The sequence below is a fragment of the Rattus rattus genome, chromosome 4, assembly GCF_011064425.1.
Source record: "Rattus rattus isolate New Zealand chromosome 4, Rrattus_CSIRO_v1, whole genome shotgun sequence".
Classification (NCBI taxonomy): domain Eukaryota; kingdom Metazoa; phylum Chordata; class Mammalia; order Rodentia; family Muridae; genus Rattus; species Rattus rattus.
The window spans coordinates 114,251,186-114,276,561 of record NC_046157.1 but is presented as its reverse complement, the minus strand read 5'-3'; the positions used below and the strand labels follow the sequence as shown (position 1 = coordinate 114,276,561).

At 40.8% G+C, this 25,376-nt stretch overlaps 1 protein-coding gene across 6 annotated transcripts in view; it reads left to right on the top strand.

The window, feature by feature from the left end:
• The window catches only part of Rev1 (REV1 DNA directed polymerase), a 72,303-nt gene that overhangs the window by 36,969 nt on the left and 9,958 nt on the right, over positions 1–25,376 (top strand). Inside the window, exons 5-12 of one of the 6 annotated variants that reach the window (XM_032900974.1) lie at positions 1,506–1,658; positions 4,177–4,880; positions 7,115–7,222; positions 8,678–8,794; positions 13,148–13,253; positions 18,419–18,547; positions 21,584–21,738; positions 25,247–25,366. In XM_032900974.1, the coding sequence (XP_032756865.1) occupies positions 1,506–1,658; positions 4,177–4,880; positions 7,115–7,222; positions 8,678–8,794; positions 13,148–13,253; positions 18,419–18,547; positions 21,584–21,738; positions 25,247–25,366 (1,592 nt within the window). Of the gene's footprint in view, positions 1–1,505; positions 1,659–4,085; positions 4,881–6,764; positions 8,795–11,160; positions 11,361–13,144; positions 13,254–17,220; positions 17,966–18,418; positions 18,548–21,583; positions 21,739–25,246; positions 25,367–25,376 lie in introns of those variants that run through there. The other 5 variants (XM_032900969.1, XM_032900972.1, XM_032900971.1 and 2 more) reach the window with 5 other exon arrangements.

The window sequence follows — 25,376 nt, the reverse complement described above, 5'->3', positions numbered from 1 at the left end:
TTAAGTGTTAAGTATCTCTGTTCGAGGATGCAGGGAGCAGGTGAGTTGTCATAAATGGAGCTGTGGGAGGCGCATCTTTGTTTGGGCAATAAGAGGGGGAAATAGATGTGACAAAGAATGTGAAGTAACAGATGTCTAATGCAAGGATTTTGGATTTTTTGGTTCTGGTATTGTAACATAATTTACAATTTTGATTTGCCTTAATGCATTTAGGTAAATGAAAAGTAAACCTTTCTAGCTTATATCCTTTACTTTGTGATTTAGTAGTTTTATCATTTAGATGTAGTGTTAGGTACATTCAGTAGAAGTATTAAATATCTACCAGTATAATTATACAAAGGACAATGGCTATCTAATTACTTAATTTCATTTTCAGAGTATCTCACAAGGGTGCTCTGATTGTTGACTCAAGACTTAGAGGTGGTTGTCTGTAAGACAGTTCGATTATTTCCCTCAGTTTGTCTCAAGCTATGTAGAAGGTAGAGGAACATTTTTAAAATGTTGACTTTTTTGATTCATGAGACAAATTTTTTTTATTATTTTCCTGAATAATTTTAAAGAGAAAGTTTTAGTATTTATCTTTGGTTTATAAACCCAAGACTTAGTGAAGAAGACATAAACTAGGCTGCAGCAATGTCTCCTGTAAATAAGACTCTGGCTGCCAAGTCTCCAACCTGAGTTTGATTCCCCAGGACAGCATAGTGGGAGTCAGAGTATGACTCCCATAGCTGTCGCTGACTTCACTGAGTCGGTCAGCCTCTATCTGTTCATCTCCATCCCTCCCTCCTTCCTACCCTCCCCTTCAAATGTGAAGGAAGGAGGGAATAAGATGTCAGACATTCCCTCATACTTAAAGATCCACCTGTTTTAAAATTTGGTTATTGGCCTAAATATTATTAGGCAATTATTTGAAATTTTTAAGTGAAATGATATTTATAAAGATAGTAGCTAATATAAATCATAGCTTATTAGCAAGCAAAGATCAATTTAAGACATCTTAATGAAGGCATATAGGGTGGCATATGCCTGTAGTCCCAACACTTGGAGGGTAGAGGCAGGAGAGGAGTTCAGGGCCCGCCTTCAGCCACATGGGGCTCTGGCTGCTTCAAGACACAAACTGAGCTTGTTTCAGCTCTGAAGAATAAAGGGAGTATGCCGGTATCCCTCAGTATGGAGTGCTGGAGTTCACTTAGACCTTTGTCATAGTGTTTGACTGTAGCAAACACTTGTGGTTAAATATGTCTCAGCCCACTAGAGATCATACCGAAAACCTCTTGTCTCTTACAACTCTGATACACACAAAGGTTGTTTAATTATTTTAATATAAATTATTTTGTCCTATATTCTTGAATTTTAGTTTTTACTTGTAATGTATTTAATAGTATATTAAGACCACTAAAACAGATGAGGGGAAGACACTAGGAAACAGATGGCCTGCTAACTTTGATTCCTTCAGCTCATTTCTCCTAGTCTGAAACTGATTTGGTACTGCCTTTTTGTTTCAGCATTAAAGCTGGGAGACTCTTGTCTTCTGTTCCGTATCAACTATACACCAAGCCATCCACTGCACAAAAGAGTCTCAACTTCACTCCTGTATGCAAGCCTGAGGAGCCTGTGCCAGGTCCAAGCGATATAGCCAAACAGCTCACCAGCAGGGTGTAAGTTTGTACATTGGAAAGCCCACAGAAAACGTTTTTAGTAGTGAGTATGGCCCTGTTCTACTGAAGACAGAAGCAAGTATTTTAAAAGCCGGGCATTCAATTTTCATAAACACATTAAATATGTATAGGGCCGTGTCTCCTATAAATGAACCAGTTCGTAATAGTTAGAGAAGTACAGTGTAAAGGTTTTCTAGTTATACTAAATTCTCTTATTAGCTAATATTTTAATTTTTTTGTGGATTTTCATGAAAAGTAATTTCTGATAAGCAGCTTTCTGAAGCATGTTACTTTCCCAGAAACCCAACTAATTGTACCAACTGTACTTTCCTTATACTCCATGTGCAGGGAGTGATTAAAACGCTTACATTTGCAGGTTACTTTTGAAAAACTAAACATTTGTAATTCTAAGTCTGTATATATGTTTATTAGTTGTTGATTCTTAGTTATAGATGTGGGGTGACTCTAGACTTTATTCTGTATGTTTTTTAAATATGTTGATTTACGTTTTAATTGTAGTAATTCAGAGTGCATTAGCTTCTCCTTTAGAAGGCCTACTGCCTTAGCTTGTGCATCATCAAGTGGGTCATTGGCCCTGCCCTGCCCTTGTCCTTTGTTACTGAGTGGCTGGCTGTGGGAGATGAGGAATCTCACCTGGAGGACCCAGCATCACACTCACCTAGAAGTCTACCCCAAAATTCTTTAATATACTTCAAACCACTAGTCTTCAACATACTGTCAAAAAAAAAAAAATACACTAGTAACGTGAGGAAAACCACAAAATATGCCTTTTTTTCTCCTTAGACCAATGCAAATAGAAAATAGATTTTTCTCAATTTTATTTCTAATGCTAGTTTTAAGAAGATCTGACCTTTAAGATCTGACTTTTTAATACAAATAAAAATATTGTTAGTTACTTAAATGTGTGTTTTGCTGTATATCTTACACACCTGTTCTCCAAATGTGTATTTGTCTAGTCTGAAGTACAGCATAGAAAGAATATATTTTCTTGCCAGTAATGCAGGCGTTTTTGTTGGTGATTCTACTACTGATCATACAGAGAGTCCTAATATTTTGACCCTGGAAAGCTAATTGTTTTGTTTTTCAGACAGGGTTTCTCCATGTACCTCGACTATCCTGGGACTCACTTTGTAGCCCAGGCTGGCTTCGAACTCACTGAGATCTGCTGGCCTCTGTCTCCTGAGTGCTGGGGTTTAAGTCCTGTGTCCAGCTTGATTTTTTTTTTTTTTTTTAAAGTATTCCATCACTTTGTTATGGTTGGTTGGTGAGGGCTAGTATAATTTACATTTTAAATATATTTAAGTGGATCTTCACTTTCTGCTTTATCCTTGTCTTAACAGACACATCCTCACATTTGGGACTGAAGAGGCTTTCTTTTAATTGTTTTCAGTCTGTGTTCTTCTTTCACTGGCCTTTTATGAGTTGGTTGTACTCAGAATTGGCTATCATAGTGCATGAAAGATTCAGCTAGAGCTTGAGACAAGTAGAAATGGGTGGGGCTTTTGTTTGTTTTTGTATCTATTTTGTATGATTTTTCCATTTAGTCAGACCATCATTACCCAGAAGTCAGGTTGGCACTAGGGTGGTGAGAACCTACCCTATGACAACATCTGATAGGGCTGTAGTCTGACCCTCAGTCTGGATTCCGAAGTGTAATTAGAGTACTGCTGTAGGCAGACATTTGAAAGGATGAATTACTGATGCAGTCCAGTTTTGGATATTGTTACTTATATATCTTTATGAAGACAAGTGAATTTCGTGTTATTAATATTACTTAAAAACATGTAGAGTCTCCAGGATGTGAATTTGTGTAGCATTTGTCACAGGTCATGCAGTTCTAAGCTTGTGACCAATGACCTAGATTGCCTTCGGATATCTGTAGCATCTAGATACACATTTCTGGGTTCATTGTTCAAGTGCTGTCATTTTTCTTGTAAAAACTGTAGTGAATTAATGCTGCAAGCTTGCTTCTTCATCACACCAGCTGGAGCAGCAGTGAGCCAGCCCACCGGTGTGTAGCTGGGTGTAGTCTCACCAGCGCTCAGTTGACTGGAGCCAACCGGAGACTCCAACCCCATATGTTTCTGGTATTGGATTTAATGTGTTAGAGAATGGCTTACATAAAAACAAATGTAAAACTAGGAGCAGGGGCTGAGGAAAGCGTATTGTTCATTTTATGAAAAGCAGATGTTACTCACATGGTCAATAAATGACAACTCCTATGCTTTGGAAGTTAGAGGTGTTTTTTTTTTTTTTAGAGAAAGTTTCAGTACACCAGTGGACATGCCTGTCCATGTCCGTAATTTCACTACTTGAAAAATGTCAGTAGAAAACCATTTAAGGAGTAGGCAACTTAGACCTTTTTTTTTTAAATAGAAAAGATATAATTATGGTTTAACTTTTTAGTATTTAATAGGGAAACAGTAAGCCATAAAGAGAATTTGTATTTTAAGCTTTCAAGTCATATACATTAACTTACATTCTCCTTATACTTTAGAAATCACATAATTAAGAAGATTGAGACAGAAAACGAAGTGAAAGCAAATGGCGTGAGCAGCTGGAGTGAAGACAGCGCAGATGACGGTTTTAGTTCTGAGTGTCTGGGGCAGACATTTCCAGGAAGGAAACAGAATGGAGTGATGCATCCCAGAGACACGGCTGTCATTTTTAATGGACATGCTCACAGTTCAAATGGTGCCTTAAAGACGCAGGACTGCTTGGTGCCTGTGGACCACAGTGTTGCTAGCAGGCTTTCTTTAGATTCCACCCAGGAGGAAAAGAGGGCGGAGAAGAGCAGCACTGACTTCAGAGACTGCACCAGGCAGCACTTGCAGCACAGCACCACAAATGCAGACACTTTGTGCAGTCCACACAGAACTAGTTCTCTCTCACCATCTTTGCACAGTAACACTAAAATCAATGGTGCTCACCACTCCACTGTTCAGGGGCCTTCAAGCACAAAAAGCACTTCTGCTCTGACTCTTAGTAAAGTAGCGCCTTCAGTGCCATCCAAACCATCGGACTGCAGCTTCATTTCAGATTTCTATTCCCGTTCAAGACTGCATCACATCTCTACATGGAAGTGTGAACTGACTGAGTTTGTCAGTGCCCTACAAAGACAACGTAGTGGTGTCTTTCCAGGAAGGGAAAAGTTAAAAAAAGTGAAAACAGGCAGGTCTTCCCTTGTTGTAACTGACACAGGTAGATACTAAAATTGTTTCCTTCAAAACAGTTCTGCTTACTTTTGTTCTGATGTTTTCATGGGTATTCTAATCATTACAAACTTCTTAACACAGAAAGCCTTCAGGGATGCCAGGTTCCGTGGGTTACAGTAAGTATAACTGACAGCTTTTCACTGTGTCTTAGGGTAGCCTGAACCGTGGCAACTGAGAAGGCCGGGTCCCATCAATGCTGTCAGGACTGTGAATCCAAGCATCCCTTCCTCATGTAGACGTTATAAATTGTTGATTTTGAACTGTATAAATATAACATTTTATATTCCATGCCTAATCTCCTGTGAGAATGAAGTTGATTGGTAAGGGTAATTGTGAATTTCTAGAAACTTGCTTCATTAAAAGTTGCACCCTGGCATAACTCTTGCACTTACAGTGGTAATCCTAGTGAGATTGCTTTATACCTATGCAGACTGTTTAATTTCTGTGTGTGCTTAATATTTGCCATCTAAAGCCAGCAGGAAGCTGCTGTGTAACAGTTGTTACCTAAACTAGATTTTAGTTTAGATCCATTTTGATCCATTTAGTTTTGATCCATTTTGGCAAAGAGTTTGGCTTTCTCTTGTGGACGTGTGGCAAAAAGAAAGTTCCAAGGTTATATGTGGTAATCTTTATGACTGTGGAAAGGGAGGGAGGCCTGAGAGAAAGATGCCAGTGGGGGTTTTAGAAAGCTGCGGGGTCTTTCATGTGAGAGCTTGTTGCTATATTTGTTTATATAATCCAGTATGCTTTTTGAACACCATAGGTCTTAGGTTATGTTATATATTGGTCTTTTTAACCTGAAAGTCACTTAATTTTGAAAGCTTTAAAATACTATTATGAATTAGGTCCATGAATGGGAATAAATTCATAAATGTTTATGTTGTAAGAAAGCATGATAGGTATTTTATGTATACATTCTGTACCCTAAATATTTACTACTGTTCAGGTTGTTTCCCTTCTGTTCCACAGCACTTTGATCAGCAGACTTGGGATTGTTGTTTGCCTTGCATGTTCAAGGCCCTGAGTTTGATACCTTGTTCTGCAAAGGAAAGAAAGATTGAGATCGTTGAGACTTACATAGAGAACACAGGGGTTTGATTTAGATGGCGTGGCTTCAATCCCAATCCTTGCTCTGCCACTCTCTGCAATGGGAACATGCATGGTGACAAAGGACCTTTGCCTTTGTTGCCTGTTTCCTCTCTGCAAGAGGAACAGCAGGAGGCAGTCACATCCAGCTTAGGTCTGCTTAAAGACCACATGGAGAAAGGGTCAGCGCCTTGCCCCTAGAGACTAGACAATCGCCCCACAGTTACTACATGAAGTAGCTCAGTTCTTAGGGAGTAAGACAGTTGTCTCACAGTGATCCATGAAGTAGCTCAATTAAAACTTACCATAAAGCTGATATGCAAGGATATTCTTTGAGACCAGAACTTCTTACAAGCTTAAAAAGTTGCTCGATTTTAGATTCTTAGGTTTAGGACCTGTACTATTAGATGTTGGAGCACAGGAGACGTGACAGTGTATGTTAGTGTTATTATAAGGTAACATTGTCCATCATTGATCTGCCTTCATCTCTGTAATGTAGTAAGAACTAGTAACATCTAACGGCGGACAGAGTTCCCCTTAGGTATAGGTTTTTGTTTTGTGGACTACCTTTTGAAGCATGTCTAATTAGAGCAGTAGTATGAAGTTTTAAGAGCTTAGAAATCAGACTGACAGGAGTTAAATCCCAACTTGGGCACTTAGTGGCTGTAGGGCTTAGATGGCTAGTCTGTACAAGGGAGTGATAGTAGTATTTTCCCATAGTGCTGTGAGAAGCGGTAGTAGCCGTTGTTGTTGTTTGATTAACTCATGTTTGTAGCGTGTGGGGAATGGAGCTCGTCAGAGGTGACGTAGCTCCATGGAACCAAGCCTGTTAAACTGCAGATATCAAAATTGTTATAACAATCACATATGTTAAAATTATCTAATAAAATCATAATTTTAAGGTAAGACTTTTAGAAAGTAGAATAGGAGATGATATCGTAGTATATTAGAATTGATTTAAAATTCTATCAGAAACTAAAGAAACTAAATATCTGTTTATTGAGGTGGTACATAGTCCATAATATATTCTATATTAAGATACCATTCTTCTTAAGTATGATTTTGAAAATGAACTAGACCTGTTTTTAATGAGAAGAATTAGTTTGGGTTTGAATGTTATTTTTTTCCTTCTAGGCGATATGTCAGTGTTGAGCTCACCCAGACCTCAGAGCTGTGTAATGCATGTTGACATGGATTGCTTCTTTGTATCAGTGGGTATACGAAACAGACCAGATCTCAAAGGTCTGTATTCCTGTTTTAACAAAATTGATAAATTGTTATGAGCATATATATCCTAATTGATAACCATGTGTTCTTTGAAAAGTATTTTGATTTTCCTCAGTCAGATCCATTCCTTTGTTCAAGTTGGCTGGACTCCATTGTCGCAGGTGTAGGAAGTTAGAAAAGTGCTGCGTGCTGTAAGTTGAAGACACAAGAGAAGAGAGAGTCTTAAGCTGAGGGCTCCGGTACTCACACATGTGGGGCCTCTGGAATTTTCATATCTGCTTATTGTTTGTTCAGGGGAATTTCCCGGTATCCTGTGTCTTCAGGCTTTCTGTTCTCCTGTTCAAACAACTCTCCTCCCTTAGAGTCATCTGGGCAGTCTGACTGTTAATGAGACTTCAGGTTTATTTATGTACTGCTTACTACCATCAGAAGTATTTATTCAGGATTTTTTTTTTAAGTTCTTTCTGGATATGATAGCTATATTAGTATTTTCTCTTGAAAGTCTATTTTTCTCTTAAGTAAAGAAATAGTAGTTAGGGCACTGAAAATCCTAGAAAATTCTAGCTTCCCAAAAGGGCCTTAATTTTGTCCTGGGTAGTTGGGACTCAACTCTGAACAGGGCTTTTAGAATTTGAAACAATTGATTTTAGCCTATGCATAACTTAGCATCTAGTGTATTGTGATTTTGTCTAGCTTCTATGGAGGGCAGGAAGGTTCTGTGTGTATGTGGTTTTTTTGTTCTGAGCCACCTGCCCTCTAAACCTGTGATATGCCACTTGCAAATCAATTTTACAACATTATAGCTGTTTTGTAACTTAATATACACACAAAGGAAATGAAACATTAAGTAATGTTTAAAAAAATTACATTTGCTTATATGTTCAGTCAGATTTTGATTGCTGTGCATGAATCTCTTAGCTTATTTCCTTTTAAATAAAATTAAAAGGATAAGTGTACATGTTGAACCTATTTATACCAGAACTATAAAACGTCTGATATTGTTTTTCTTTCATTGTCCACTCCTACAATCTAAACGTGGGATCTGAGTTGCCTGTTTTTCATTGTAAGAAATCAAAAGCCATGGAAAACTTACTCTGCTGCCTTTAGATTGAGTCAGTTTATCAGAAATGTCACTGGAGTCATACTTGGTGGCACATGCTTTTTATCCCAGTACTCCAGAGGCAGGTGGATCTCTGTGAGTTCCTGAATAGCCTGGTCTATGCAGAGAACTCCAGAACTTCTTAGAGAGACCCTGCCTTTAAAAAAAAAAAAAAAGTCATAGAAACTGTCCCTTTTAATGGGAATGGAAACCTTGGTGAGTCACAGGGTGATGGCTATACTCGTTTATTTAAGATTTAGTGCCTGTGTGATTAAAGAACAACGTATGCAATGAACACTATGAAAAAAATTCCATTACTGTTCTCAACATCCATTTTTTACTTAGCGAAACAATCTAATCTTTTCTCACAGGAAAGCCAGTGGCTGTTACAAGTAACAGAGGCACAGGAAGGGCCCCTTTACGTCCTGGGGCTAACCCACAGCTGGAGTGGCAGTATTACCAGAATAAACTCCTGAAAGGAAAAGCAGGTACACATGACTTCTTTGAAGCCATAGTGCTCCCATGGATGGCCTCTGGATGTTGCTAGTGGTGTCGGTGCTATAGGAGGAAAAGTAGAATTAGAATAATTAGCTCTTTACAGTTGAAGGCCTTGGATGCTAATGACAACTGGAATCAAAGCAAAGTCTGAATCTAAACAGATGATGGGTGTATAGTCAGTGATTTCTGGAATTGGATAATGGTGTTTTCCTGGAACTCAGTGACGTATGATTTTTAAAACAGTGATGAATCTGCTTTTACAAATTTAGATTGGGAATGAAAAGCATGATTGTTTTGTAGAAAACATTGATCTAGATAAGTCATTAGCCGTTTGACTTATGTCACAGGGAAGACACTGAAGTTTGTGTTCTTCAGTGTTTTTAAGAATTTCAAGGTGGACACAGTGGTGCCTAATTCCAGCCTTGGGAGATGGCAGCAGGAGAATGGTGCTCTCAAGGGAAGGCTAGAAAAGAGGGGACTTTGATTCAAGGAAGGACACAGTCTCTATTGGAGCCAGAACCTAAACGCCAGGATTATGAGATGCCTCCTTTGAGTAAACTTGTTTCTTAGAAGAAACCTCTTCATAGCTGTCTTAGAAAATGAGTCTCTACAATCATCAGATCTTCATGCATTTTTATTGCCCTGCCTTAAAGTTAGCAACTGTTTACCTAGAAAGTCTTTAACATTGGTTTCCTTGTAGACTGTCTTGTAAAACCACAAATGTTTTTAAAAATAATTATAGAGAAAAACATTAACCAGACAGAAGACATATAGCACAATAGAGAGGTTCTAGTTTGGTTTTACCCCAGTTGCTTTTGTTCCTGTTTTGTCAGATATAAAACATTGGGATTATTTTAGAAAAGACCCTCCTGATGAGGCAAAAAGTCTGGACGTCTGAATTTCTTCTCTGTAGATAGATATGTTGGTTGTAATCATCTGCTTACCCAGTGCTTATCTGGAAGGGTAACTGTAGACTCACATTCATTTCTCAGGTGTCCTAAGGCTTTTAGTAGTTGATACATGTTTTCAGAGACTTTGAGATTTTAGTGTTTTGTGTGAGCAGATGGTGGGGTAACTTCCTGACCTTGCTGAGGCTTTGCTTCATGGTCTATGGTTTGTTTCCTAAGTGTACCTTTGTATATTGCTTTTTTCCCTCTGTATTTTGTACATGGTATTATTAAAAAGATAAAACCTTTTGTTCCAGAAAGCAAGAAATGTGTAGCTGGAGGAAGTACATAGTGCTTGTCACATGTTGAACACTAAATGAATACTTAGTGAACAGCTGTCAAAATAAGAAAAAATGTGTATGTTGGGTGGCTTCTCTGAGTTCCTTTGTTGCTCAGTCTGGTGGCAAGAGTCTAAGTCAGCTGCTTTTTGAGCAGGCTGCATCTAGATTTTGACCTTGGCAGGCACTTGTTGTTTGAAAGTAGCAGGGAGCTGATCTTATTTTGGATCGCTTTCCATCACTGTCAGGCCATACATGGTTTTGCAGTAAGATATTTTCTTTGGTAACTTAATTATCATCATCTTCGTAGCCAGTGGATTTTTACACTATTTTAACAGCCTTTTATAATTCCTATCTCCTTCACTTCTGTTGGGCGGTGCACCAGAAGCCAAATGTTACAGGAGATGTTTAAGTTTCGCTTGCCATTGAAAATGGACAGCACCAGATTTTCCTCTCCTTAGAAAAAGTGACTGCAATACCTTGATATTCTTTTTTTAACTTGAGGACATTCATTTTTGTCTTAAGCTCTTTGACCCATTTGGAGCTTGTAAACATACTTGCTGTACAGAAGAGGACTAGGTTGTCTTTTATTACGCTCACAGCCAAGCCTGTGCCCAGAACTTGTTCTGTTCTTTTGTTCCGTTTTTCCTGATCTCTCTTTCTTGGGGTCATTATTAGAGATAGTACCAAAAACCAAAAGTGCTCATGGTCAGTTTAGAAGTTAGGATCTTTGACTTCTACATACCAGCTTTATAAAAGTCATTCTAGTATTTTGGCTAGTGTGGTTAGATGAGGCAGGATATTAGAACAACAACAAAAAAAACCCATCTTTAGTCTTTTAGAAACTGATTTCTTGTTCCTTATATTCAGAACATAGGTCAGTGTAAGCAGGGCTTCTCATCCATCCGTGACTTCCTTTGCTAGCTGTTTCCTGTATTCATCTCATTGATGATGTCATTCAAAGCCCTTTGACCTCTGCACTTTGTGGTTGGGGCCTTTTACCCCTTCCTGGATTCCCAGGATGCAGTTGTTTTCTATCCCTTGGACAAACTCCAGTTTTCATTCTAAAGAGCAACAGTTTGAAAAGTCGTATTAGCCATAGATTTATTCTCAGCGATTTCTTTTTCACAGACTTGTGTCCTGGCCTCTGATTTCTCCAACCGTTCCTCCACATTCTCCATGTGCCCGTCTAGTTTGTCAAGTTTTGATCAGCAGTTCTCTACCTTGCCCTCCAGTGAGGACAGTGTATCCCTGCATTTCCCTGAATCTCACATGAAGCAACTCACTCCGCTGGTGGAGAGACCCACGCACTCTGCTGCACTGTGGAACAGGTCAGCCCAGTGAAGAGGAACACCATGGTGCTGCCTCTCAGGCTAGGGCATTGGGGGCGCATGGACCACACTCTGATTTCACTTCAAATGAGATTCTTATTTAAATAGTCCTTCAAGTGCAAAGGTCATGTAACTAACTCCCTTTTAAAGCATAATTCATGGTTATAGCTTTGGAAGGTAGAGATTGTGGCTGTGATCTTTGTTTAGTGGTACCCTCTGTTGGTCTGTTATCCTTAAATTCTCACAGATTCGATAGTGGCCTGATACAGAAACACTGGATAATCTGCTCACTTTCTGTCTTGAGTTTGGAAGAGTGTGGCATATATTTACATTTTACCAGAAGTCATAGCTCACGTTGCACATCTTGTTTTTATTTTAAGGTGCAAGTAGGGCTAACTTCCACCAAGACTCCAGGTCTGAGTTTGGCTCGTATTTGTGGTGTTCATGTATGGGTGCTAGGATCTGGAAATACTTGTACGGGGTGTACATCAGGTAAAGAGGTGGATGGTTATTGGTCAGATAGGGAGGAGTTATTGCCAATGAAGCCAGATACTGTGCTGTTCTTCTGGTGGTGCAATAACGTGGTTGTTTTTCACGGAGCTCGTAAGTAAGTGAGGAAGAGGTACTGAGCAATTAGCTGTGCGCTCTTACAGTGACTTAGAACAGGTTTGCTTGGAATTAGCTAAAGTGACATGTCTAGGTCTTGCTTTACTAATGATGTTGTTTATGGACTAGACACATATTTGAGATCGTGTTTTAAGAATGTAGAATGTTTTTAATAAGTTGTATAAAAGCACACTTTATCTTTAACCTAATAGAATTATCCTGAGACTGACCAAAAGTTTAATATACTTCTCAATTATTAGTGAATCTCTGTGTAGCCAGTAGCTCTGTAGGCTGGATACTTTTATGTGCTTTAGTGAGATTGTATATTTGGTTCAGATATTAGAAATGTTGGTGAGCTGTTGTTCTATTGAGACTAGAATTATGTTCTATAAAGTAGTTACTGCTGATTGTAATTGAGCTACAATTTCTAAAAGAAGTGCAGTTGCTAAAATTAGAAGTAGAAAATAATGCCATCAGTCTGTTTTCACCTGATGTGTATAGAAGACAAACCTTGAAGTTTAAGATGAAGCATCTTTATAGCATATGAAAATATATTTATGTAATATTCATATATACATATTATACATGTGTGTGCATATATGTTTATATATATAGTGTTTAGATGAGATCATCTGACTACACTGGCGTAATTTCTGAATATGAGGAACTAGAAGCCAAAGTTTCTAAAAAGTATTACTAAGTTATTGTTTTTTCAAATGGCTGGCAGAAATGTGATCTTTCTTTAACACATAGTTTTAAAGTTCTATAGAAACTTAGGAAATAACAAAAAATCCTCCTAAGAAACTTGTATTTTCTTTTAACTTTTTCTCATTACAGTGAGCTGCATAGTTCTCCTAAGGCAAGGAGAGGGAGTTTATCTCCCTGATCACTTCCCCCTTGTCTTCCCTGAGCAACTGTGTTACAGGAGAACAGACTGCTTTCCATTCATTAAACAGGATAGTTTACATCTATTGCGATGTGGTCTTATCTGACTGTTGCTGAAGAATCTAATGAAAGAAAACAATTTTATTAGTTTTGTTTTACTAAATATAGAAATAATTCCAATTCAAATAGGTATTTGGAATTTAAACGTTTGCATCTGAAAATATAGAAAACATTTCTTTAATAAAAGTTAAGGAAAACAAATTTTAACATAATAATTAACTTTTATTTTAAAGCAGATATACCAGATTCCTCAGTATGGGAGAATCAAGATTCTGCACAAACAAATGGAATTGATTCTGTTCTGTCAAAAGCTGAAATTGCTTCTTGTAGTTATGAAGCCAGGTATGTAGAAACTATGTGAGTTCTAATTCTTAATGGAAAGTTAATTTTTAGTGTACTTTTAGAAAGATAAAGTCTTGCAAGTCAAGCCTATGATTTCAACATATATTAATACATATGAAAAGAAATATTTTACACTACCCGTCACTAGTCTTAAGTAGTACAGCAGTTCCTCATGATGTATCCTCCAGTGGGACAGAAACAAACAGTTAGGCCTGGTCACGTTTGTCGCCTTTCATGGAAAATTGAAAGTTACTTTTTTTTTTTAATGTGGCAAGTGGGGCCTTATTTATTCAGTCTTCTTATAAATAAGAAAAACTTTTTTAAAAGGTTCATTTATTTATTTTATGAATATATATATATATACACTGTTGATCTCTTCAGACACACCAAAAGAGGGTGTTGGATTCCATTACAGATGGTTGTGAGCCACCATGTGGTTGCTGGGAATTGAACTCAGGACCTCTGAAAGTGCAGTTAGTGATCCTAACCACTGAGCCATCTCTCCAGCTCCAAAAAACTTTTTTTTTTTTTTTTAGTTAAAACGTGGGCTGGAAAGATACTCAACAGTGGAATTCTAACAGAATATTAAGGTTCAGTTTCTTGCATCCACATAGTGCCTCACAACTCTGTCTTCCAAGTTTCTGGCTGTCAAATTCTTTTGGCTTTCATGGATACAAGGCGCACATGGTACACAGATATATTCAAGTAAACACATACACAGAAAATTAAGCTGAAATTTGATTGCCTTTTAAGTTATAAGTAAAGTGTTTAATACCGTCAAACCTATTCTCACTTCAAATTAGTAAGAATGTATGAACTTGTTATCACTAACTTTTGAGTGGGTAGTTATCTTACAGTTAATTGGAAACCATAATTACTATTTGCCTTATGTACCAGAAAATTATGTAAGGGCTAGTAAAATGGATCAGCAGTTAAAGAGAGCACACAGGCACGGTGACCTAAATTCAGTCCCTAACTGAAGATTTTACAGTTTAAAAGGAGTAGTAATTAATTACTTAGAGAAATCCTTTTCCCCTTTTTCACTAATCAAATTGAGACTTATATTGCCTTATATAGTGAGCACATCATTGATACATGTTGAAGAATTCAATAATTATGGAAAAATTAAATTGTTATAGTTTTCAATATTTTCAAATTTGGAATTATTTAAGGAAGTCTGATCTGAAAATACAATATTTGAGCTCAGCATAGTATTATCATAGTAATTTGTTTAAAATACTGGTAATTTTATTTTACTAAAATGTTTAAGTATGTGCAAGTATGAAACAGGTTGTATTCTTAACCTTTTTTTTTTTTTTTTTTTTTTTTTTTTCGGAGCTGGGGACCGAACCCAGGGCCTTGCTTGCTAGGCAAGCGCTCTCCCACTGAGCTAAATCCCCAACCCCTTACTGAGTTTACTTTTTTTTTTTTGGTTCTTTTTTTTTTTTTCCGGAGCTGGGGACCGAACCCAGGGCCTTGCGTTTCCTAGGCAAGCGCTCTACCACTGAGCTAAATCCCCAACCCCCTAAGTTTACTTTTATCATGAACAAAAACTGTGTTTTACTATTGCCAATTGATGTGACCAAAATTTTGAAACTTACTTTACTAAGGATAGTTAAATAAAATGGAACTGTGTTCGGATTGTTGGTAAGTGTATAGTATAGAGTACAGTGAATGGTAACTTGTCTACCAAGAGGCAGTTGTGACCAGTGTCTGAGGATATCCAGATGCTAGTTGATAAAGGGAGAACTCAAGTCCTGCCGCAGTCCTCTCCAGGGTCTTAGCCAGCATCAGCCAGCTCAAAGATGAATGCTGGGTGGAAGCCCCAGGGTTCTGTCAGGGTTTTGTTGTTAGTTTGGTAGCACTGGGGTTACTGGCCTCTGTACTTGGGTGGTAAGTTTGTATTGATCACAGATGGGAGCCACTAAGCAAAAGGCCAGAATAATTGGGGTGAAAGTAGATGAGTGCCGGATAGTATGTAGCAGATCATTTAAGTGCTAGTTAATTAGCATGTGTTATTTCAGGTTTGACTAAAAAGATAAATATGAATTTGAAAAGCAAAACCAAGTAAACCCACATATGGGGAGTTTTTTTTGTTTTTTCTTTTAACTTTTATTGTAATATCCTATTTTCTAGAATGCTTTTCCCAGTGAAGGTATTCAAAACAATTTCTTGTCTCCCTTTTTTCTACACAAATGCCATAGTTTCATCAGAGGCATATGCCTGAGGTTGGATAGCCTAGCCCTGTGCATAAGCTTGGCAAATGCAATAGTGAAATTGTAGAGAGTGCAGTGTGGGTAGGGTGGGTAGGTGGTAGGTGACCCTAGCCGGTGCAGCGCGTGGGGATTACGGTGAGCTCTAAGGAATAAGTGCTGTGCGTGCTGAGACACTGCGTGTGCTGAAAAAAGGCTAGACTTTTAACTTAAGCAACAGACATGGTGGTGCAGGGTGGTAATGCTAACAGTTCAGTACTTGTGAGGCAAAGACAGGACTAGGAGGGAAGGACTCAGTGTCTTTTGTGCTGCACAACAAATTAAAGGCCGTACCTCAGAGAAATATACCCCTCAGAAGTAAAAAAAGAGGCACCGTAAACTCTCTGTTCTACGAATGTTTTCCAGGTGTTTAATGATAGGAATCTGGGATCCATAGTGTTGAGTGACCGTCAGGACTGATTTGATGATAGGAATCTGGGATCCATAGTGTTGAGTGACCGTCAGGACTGATTTAATGATAGGAATCTGGGATCTGGGATCCATAGTGTTGAGTGACCGTCAGGACTGATTTGATGATAGGAATCTGGGATCCATAGTGTTGAGTGACCGTCAGGACTGATTTGATGATAGGAATCTGGGATCCATAGTGTTGAGTGACCGTCAGGACTGATTTGATGATAGGAATCTGGGATCCATAGTGTTGAGTGACCGTCAGGACTGATTTGATGATAGGAATCTGGGATCCATAGTGTTGAGTGACCGTCAGGACTGATTTGATGCCTTTTTCTTTTTATATTGCCTAATCTAACCCCAAAGAACTTTGTCTTAACCAAGCCTGTGGCGGTGAGGACATGTGCTGTAGTAAAACGGGACAGGAGTCTGTTTTGTACCGCATACGTGAGGTAGAGCTGCAGTGACCTGCTCTGCGTGGATTTCAGTGAGGAAGGCACGGGGTTGCTCTGTTTTCTGAGAGCCACTTCAGGCTCTGTTTGTTGTTTGTTTTATGACAGGATATCGTTGTGTAGCTCAACTGGGATGGAACTTTTTCTGTATCCCAGCCTGCCCTCAAACTCAGTCTTATTTCTGCTACCATCTAAGTGCCGCAATCCCAGCATGCATCACGCCTTCAGACTTCTTTTGTGATTTGTCCTTACTGTCCTTTATAGTCTGTGAAACATCTTAATTTCCTGAGCATCTTTCCAAGGACAATATGTGTTTCCCTCAGTTATGGGGAGGCCTCCTGGGTGTGTGTGTTTAGTTCAGAGTTTCTTTCTACTGTGCACTGGCCTCACACTTCCCCATGGGGATGAGGCTCAGCTGGAAGGGTGCTAATCCTGTGTACACAAGGCCTAGGCTATGTCCAAAACATAGCAAAGCTGGGTGTGCTTCACTAGCACTTGGACGGAAGCAGGTGGGTCAGAAGCTCCATCTGCAGCTGTCTGTGGAGACTTGTCTGTGGGAGGTCGCAGGAGTAGCATTTCTCCTAAGCAAGACTGAGTTATTGCCTTTAATTTAAATGTTGAACTTAAGTATTTTAGGAGTTTTATCACCAAAAGTTTACCCTTTTTCAAAGCTAGGCGTTATAAAAACCTCATTTCTGATAGTATTTCTGTGCACCTATCTCAACTATTGTATTTATACCTCCATGTATTGATAAGCACATTGGCTTATTAAGGCCTCCTGACTGTATTTCAAATCAGGCTGGGTAGATTGAGGGACACAAACCTCTTAGGGTCTGCTTGTGGGGCATACCGAGCACCTTACACAATGCCTGATGCTGTAACTGTGCACAGCTGTCTCAGCTGCCTTTCCTGTCAGTCACTTCTTTCCTGTCTGTCTGCTTCTTACTAGATCCTCCGAGCATTTGAGACTTGGTGCTGAAGTAATTTATCACTTCTATTTATAGGAAAAATGCATGTAATTTTGGGTTTGCTTCTGAGTAACTTGAGAGGTTTCCTAATTGTTAGTAGTTCTCTAGTGAAGTGAGTGTTAGGAGAGTCTTAGAAGCCTCTGCATAACAATGGAGGACTGGCTAATCACCTGATCTTAGCAAGAGGCCAAGAAACAGCCGTAACTGTTTCTTAAGCATGCGCACAGCCAACTAAGTCCATCTTGGTGAATATTACTGAATGGATGTATGGATTAACCATGATCATCCTATGCAATATTATGTAATCTGGTGAAACATTGCTTTATTTTGCTTGTGTTTTTACTGTGATATTTTTTTCTTGATTCTTTACAGAGTGATAAAATGGAATTTTACTAATTATGTATAATTCCATAATTGTAGTTTTATGCTGAATGCTCCAAATATCAAAGGTAATGTGGGGCATTGAGACACACAGTAGATTTAAAATTTACCGTTTTCAATTAGGTCCCTCAAAGTTGTGGAACCCTGGCTCCTGCCCAGAGTGATGTCCTACCATACAATGCTGTTGGCATCTCAGCCACTGCGGAGCCATTGAGGAGCATTGGAATTGGTCAATTGGGAATTGGGTGGTAATAGGATGAGTACACCTTGTCTGTCTGTCACATAGCACTGTTCTGTGTGGTTCTTTTGTTATCTGCTTTGTCTTGGGGGATGAGCCTGGCCGTACTGTGCCTTGTGTTAGGAGAAGAAGTGTCGGACACATACTCCTGCTCTGTGGTGGTTGTGACAGCACCAGCATATGGCATGCTGGCATCTCTGCAAAGGGGCCAGAGGTCACGTCTAGAAGTGGTTAGCTGTAGACAAGAGAGATGTCATTGTCTCTAGCGAGACAGTTGTATTATTTTCTGTTGGGGGGACAATAGACTTGTAAGTTTTCCTAGTGCCTGTGGTTAACCCCTGTGAGCAGGGGAGTTAGGTGGAAATTGTGTATTAGTGGCATGGGGAGAAACGACACACTTGCTACTTGGTTGACAGATGACAACTCCTGACATAATCTCCACTGTGTTTTCTTTCCTTTCTAGACAAGTTGGCATTAAGAATGGAATGTTTTTTGGACATGCTAAACAGCTGTGTCCTAATCTGCAGGCTGTTCCGTATGACTTCCATGCATGCAGGGAAGTTGCCCAAGCATTGTATGAAACACTGGCAAGGTATTGTGTCCAACGCACTCCTACCCATTCCGTCTACTCCACTGCTTTGACTGACTGAGTACTCATTGTGAGAGTCGCTAGATTTTTGTCTTTCCTGTGATCCTTTTTCTCTGCCTGCTAGTTTGGTAGCTGCTTTTCTTTTTTTTAAATGTAGCTTCAGTAATTGGGTCTCAGGAAAAATTTGCAGCATATCGTCGTTCAAGTTCTACTGCGCATTGTGATGTGAAGTCTAACAGTGCGTATGGACCTGATTTTCTTTCCCATGAAGCAGACTAAGAATTCCAGTGTTTTGTTGTTGCTGCTGCTGCTTCTGCTTTAGTCTCACTTTGTTCTTTTCTCTTATTACATTTGCATTATAATGTAAGGTTAGAATTCACAGTGAGGTGGGACAGTGTGTACTGTATCCTATAATTTTAATACCAGCTAGGATAATGGAGGGAGGCCCTGTATTGGAACTGAGTAAAGGTAGAACTGACGTGCCAGTAACATAGACATTTAAAAGTCTTTTTTCATCTTAGAATCTTTAAGCATGCTAAAAATTACTTTTTATAAAAGCAAGTCTCTGGTAGTTGTTTTTAAAATGGTTAATTAGAGTTAGCTTGAGGAAAGGAGATAGATGATTTCTTTTCTCAGTGTAGGCTCTTTTAAATACTAAGGCAGTATTAAAAAAAGAATTAAAATTACTTAGCAACTTATAAATGTTCTAAAGCCAGAATCATGTAGTTCTGTGTAAAGGGCTAGAAGAGATTTCATAGCTTCTTACCTCTTTGTGAGTTTAAAAGGTTGTAAGTGATGTGAATGACTGACACCAGCCTACTCCAGTAAAAATGTACAGTTAGTGGTCCAAGGTCTGTAGATCCTAGAGGTGTGTGTATTGACATCCCATGATGTGCGCTTACCTCTGTCTTCCCTTCTGCCTCCTCCCGACCTTTTATTGGAAATAGATTCTTAGCTCATATATTATATATCCTGATGACATCTCACACCCCCCACCACACAAGGCCAGCCCCTCCACACCTCCCCTTCCATCCAGATCCACTCCCTTTTGTTTCTCACAAGAACAGGTTTCTAGGATATAACAATGTAACAAAATAAAGTATGGTAAGATAAACTTGTCACACGGAAGTGGGACACAGCAAACCCACAGAAGAGTCCAAGAACAGACAAGAATCAGCCTCACTCATCCACACACTCAGGAGTCCCATAAACTCACTGCACTGAAAGCTGTAGTGTATGCATGGAGGACCTGGCACAGACCCAGCGCGGCTGCCTTTTCTTCAGCTCTATTCTCAACACTGTTAACCAGGAAGTACAGGCTCAGCTCTGCGAGTCTCCCCAAGAAAAGCAATGTCCATCCCTGCCCTTATGGGAGCTACCTTAATGGTGAAGTAAAACAAGGGTAGCAGTTTGGGTGTTACTGTTTCACCAATGTGTTTGTGAAATGCTGTAAAAAAAAGCTGAGGGCATGGATAGCATCCAAAAGAGGGCTAGGAACAGGTTGTTGAAGACGCTGCGGTCTTCTCAGTCCCACATCCTGGAGGAGACAGCTAGCTTTGCACCTATAGCCTAGAAGTTGAGGGAGAGCTAAGGCTACTACACTTTCTGTCTGTGAACACTCTTAGTGGCAGAGAAAAAGTTATTTTCTTTATTCTTTACACCTTGATTGTTAATGTTTTTAGCCTAAGAAGCATTTATTTATTTATTGAATGAGTAGATTTTGGTAATTTGGTTTGTAACCTACCAAAAAGTGCTAACAAACGGACTGAGACAGGCCTTGGCTGTGAGGCTCTTTCGCTGTCTGTCCTTTCTGATCTGGTCTGCGTCTGTCACATGGTCTCAGGATTATGCCTCTTGTCCAGCTTGTCAAAACAAGTAGTCCTTTATCTAGGGAGATTACAGAAGGCTAGAGAAAGGAACAGCATTTCCACTTGAAGATATGGGTGTGTTTCTCCTAGCCAGCATTCAGGCTGACTGGCCCCTTTGTCCTTAGAATCCCAGTGATTTAATTGATAGTAGATAGTTAATACTGAACAGCTGCCATTGAATTGATGTGTGTAAACTTCTGTTCATAAAGTTTTCTGATAAGCCATGTTAGAAATGCTGATAACTGTGATCAGTGGCCACTTTGTAGCTTTTCAAAATGTGCCCCAGGGTATTCTGGGTCCAGTCACTGCTGCTGTAGTAGTTTTGGAAAAGGATTAGAGCACTAACTTTGTAGTCACAGTCAGTATGGAAACAGTTGCATTTTGGAGTGTTATTTAAGATTAGAGGCCTGGTGTGGTGGTGTGCTGGTGTGGTGCTGGTGTGGTGCTGGTGTGCTGGTGTGCTGGTGTGGTGCTGGTGTGGTGCTGGTGTGCTGGTGTGCTGGTGTGGTGCTGGTGTGTTGGTGTGGTGCTGGTGTGGTGCTGGTGTGGTGCTGGTGTGTTGGTGTGGTGCTGGTGTGCTGGTGTGTTGGTGTGGTGGGTGTGTTGGTGTGGTGCTGGTGTGGTGGTGTGGTGTGGTGCTGGTGTGTTGGTTGGTGTGCTGGTGGGGTGGTGTGGTGCTGGTGTGGTGGTGGTGGTGTGGTGCTGGTGTGGTGGTGTGGTGGTGTGGTGCTGGTGTGGTGCTGGTGTGCTGGTGTGTGGTGTGTGTGTGGTGCTGGTGTGGTGCTGGTGTGTTGGTGTGGTGCTGGTGTGGTGGTGTGGTGCTGGTGTGCTAGTGTGCTGGTGTGGTGCTGGTGTGGTGCTGGTGTGGTGCTGGTGTGGTGGTGTGCTGGTATGGTGCTGGTGTGCTGGTGTGTTGGTGTGGTGCTGGTGTGCTGGTGTGGTGCTGGTGTGGTGCTGGTTGGTGCTGGTGTGCTGGTGTGGTGCTGGTGTGTGTGGTGTGGTGGTGTGGTGGTGTTGTGCTGGTGTGCTGGTGTGTTGGTGTGGTGTGGTGCTGGTGTGGTGCTGGTGTGGTGCTAGTGTGGTGGTGTGCTGGCGCTGCAGTGTCTACCCTCTCCCAGAGCAGCCCATAGGTGTGCTTCACTCACTCACCGCCTTTGCTTTGTCCTTACAGCTACACACACAGCATTGAAGCTGTCAGTTGTGATGAAGCCCTGATTGACGTCACTGACATCCTTGCAGAGACTAAACTTTCTCCTGAGGAGTTTGCAGCTGCCCTGCGTATGGAAATCAAAGACAAGACTCAGTGTGCTGCCTCTGTTGGGATTGGTTAGTGCGTGGCTTGTCGTGTATGTGCTTTCCCCAGTGTTTGATGCAAAGGCAGTTTAATAACTTCCTGCACGCGGCAGAAGTGTCCCTTCCCTTCCCTTCATCACTGTTTACAGCTGAGCAATGAAGATGTGCAAATGCAAGCAAGTGGTTGGTAGGAGAACATTTGTAGCAAGAACAGAAAAAAAGAGATAGATAAATTCCTCTTTATTTCAAAAAGAAAAAGGGAGAGGTAAATTAAATTTAAATTTTTGTTTTCCTCAAATTTGAACAGAAACGACTTTAAAAGCAGATGAACAGCATAGAACTTGAAGCTAAGCTTAGGTCTCCTTTTCTGTCCTCTGCTTCCCTGGCCACAGTGCTCTCTGCAGCTCTTGCTCTCTTCCCTCATCCTGTGTCTGGCTCATCATTCATCTGTGGCCACTGCTTGTCTGTCCTCCCTCTGTGAATTTTAAATCTTCAGAACTGAAGCACAGGCTGTCTGGGCCACCCTTTCCTACCTGTGCTCAGGGCTGTTCACCAAGCCGAGCTCCACACTTTTCCTGTGGACTGCGGGACAGCGGTGAAGCTTTCTAACCATGCTGGTCTTTCTTCTCTCACTCCATCCTCATTCATACGCCCTTTTTCTCAGGTTCTTGCCTTTTGAACCACTATGGGGAACTCGGTGACATCATAGATAGGTTAATATACATTGAAGAGAGAACTAGAGGCCAGTGTGGTGACACACTGGTTATCTCAGCACTCAGGAGGCAAGAGGCAGGAGGATTGAGGAATAACAGACCAACCTGAGTTGGTAGTGAGACTGTCTCAAAATGGGGTTTTGGGAGAGAAAGGATCAGTGACTTCGATTTCTACAGCTGGGGGACAAACGTGCGCTGAAGCACTGGGGAGCCACTAGGATGGCCATGGAGCACAGGGAAGAACTGGGGTGAACCCTTATGAGTGTTCAGTAGGAAAGCCATAGACCTCCCTTGTGTTAGGCCTTGCACTGAAGGGTTCTTACTTGCCTGGTACCTGACCCTGATGATTCACGAGAGAAGACAGACTGACGTGGTGAGTTTCTTCATTGCTGTGATAAAGTAAGGCAACTTTAGAAAAGTGTGAGCTCTCAGTTCTACATGAGCAGGGATCCGCAATGGCACCGCATGGCACCACAGCAGATAGGGCAGCTGGAAGCCGAGAGATGGCACCTCACGTCTCAGACCACACACAGGAAGCAGAGAATGAACTGGACGTGGGCCCTGGCTTTAGAAACTTCAAAGCCTGGACCCAAATGACAGTCTCCCTCCAACAGACCACACTGCCTGTGCCATCTCAGACAGTGCTGCTAACTGGGGAACAAGAACCCATGTGCCCGAGAGACTGTGGTGGGCATCGTCTGTAAACCACTTGGTGAATGAGATGTGGATGAGGATCTGGTTAGAGTCTGAGAAGTGCGTATGAGCGATTTTATTCACCGTGTCTTTAAAATTAGCCCAGAAGACGCTTCCGGCCCACCCAGCCGTGTTCTTGTTGTTTTCATTAGAAACCTTGGTCATCGCTTTGTCATTTTTGTCCTGTATGCACTGCGTGCTCACATCCACTGCTGGGTTCCCTCCCAACTTTATGTCCTGTTTTTGTTTACTTTTGTTTCTGGTGATCCACGATTCTGTGGACATGCGCGGCTATGCTTATGGTTGTAGGACCATCTGCGTAGACAGACAACCCATCAGCATCCCAAACTTGTGGAATAAATTACTTCCCCTAACAGCCAATAGTCTCTCAGCTAGAGTCAGACCATCCATTCTGGAGAGGAGGTGACTAGCGGGTCTCAGGAGAGTGACCACAGCTCCTGTAACTCTGGAGTGCATTGTGCCCTGTCACATGCAGGAGGCAGCGGTTCTCAGCTCCTAAGTCCTCCACCCCAGCCCTGGGAGGGTAGTGGGGTTGGGGCTCTGGGTGTCTCATGAGAGCCGAGCACTTAGTAGCCCTTGTTCTCCATGTTGTTGACACTTAAGATGCTTCTGAACATCTGCCCACTAGGAAGAAACGTACTGGATCAAAGTCGAGAGTAGCACAAATAATTTAGGGGCATAATATAAATAAACATTTGTGGCAGATAATTTGACAACATGTCCATTTAGCAAGACCACACTGCCAGATAAGATATACAGTCTCACAGCACACCTACCGGGGGATTTTAGTGAGATACAGAATTCTGCGTGGTAGAGCAGGCTTCACAGAGAGCAGTTTTGACGCCTGTAGCAGTCTTCCCAATATCGCACTGAGTTCATCTTCCGGTAAGGTTTCTAAGAAAATGTGAAACACGATAGCATACTGAAAATTAAAAATATGGCAAGTACGTTAGCACTATATACACAGTTACTGTCTAGCCTGCCTTTTCACCCCCTACTGTTGGCCTGCAGGTCCCTGTCAGCCTTCTTATATATTTGGTTGTGAGCCTAGCCTTTAACGGCTGAGCCATCTCTCCAGCCCTCCCTGTCAGCCTTCTTTTTCCAACCAACCTTTGCATTTCAGTGTCAGACACAGTTTTGATTTTCTCGTTTTTAGTCAGACTTATTTTAATTTACTTTACAAGTGGTGGTTTAAATACATTTTCAGTTTAAAAATGGAATTAAGACAAAAATTTTACTTGGTAATCTCCCCTCCCCCGCCTTTCCTCTCCAACTCCCTATTAGCACTGTTATCATTTTGATAGGACTTTTCTATACTCCAACTCCCTGTAAGAATTTATAGTTACTGTACCTGTCGTATTGTTCTAACTCTGCTGTGCGTTGTTAGAGCAGGACTTCTCTGATGCTGTGCCGTTTCTTCCTTTCTTAGAGAGGCTCATCTGTTCTCTGGCGCACTCGGCCCAATGCCACCCACTACACACACACATGTGCACATGCACACACCCCGCCTCCATTCACTGCTGACCTTCCCCTGCACTCTGAACCCCTTAAAACCCTCTCAAGTCACATGCTCTGTTTTGGGGTGTTGTTTCCAAAGCCTATTTGTTGCCTGTTGTGTTGTCCCCACATAACCTGGATCCTGGTGTCGGGAAATTTGACCAACTTTAATTTTTGCTTTAGTTTTCTGTAAAATCTGCTATGCTCTGAGTGGAAGGGAGAGGATTTGAGACAGAATCTCTTACTGTAGCCCAGGCTAGCTCCAGTTCATAGCCAGTGAGCAACTTAAGCCTCCTGAGTGTTCTAGTTTACATGAGGGGCCGTCCCCAGGGTAACCCCTCCCCGTTTTCTCTGTCCCACATCCATCACAAAGAGACATTGAAGTAATTCCTGTTTCAAAACCTCCATCAGCAACCATACTGGCCATAGTCTGAACAATTAAAATAAAATTACCAAGTATGTGTGTTGGGCTGTGTATGTGTACCTTGTCTGAATTAAAACTGAATTAGTTTTTATCATTTTAAGATACTTGAATGAGTCAATCTGCATGTTCTTTGAAATTTTGAAAAATAATTATGGGTTATTTCTGAGCATTCTTTTTCCTTCCAATGTCACAGGTTCTAATATTCTTCTTGCTAGAATGGCAACTAAAAAAGCAAAGCCGGATGGGCAGTACCACCTGCAGCCAGACGAAGTCGATGACTTCATCAGAGGGCAGCTGGTTACCAGCCTCCCGGGTAAGTGCAA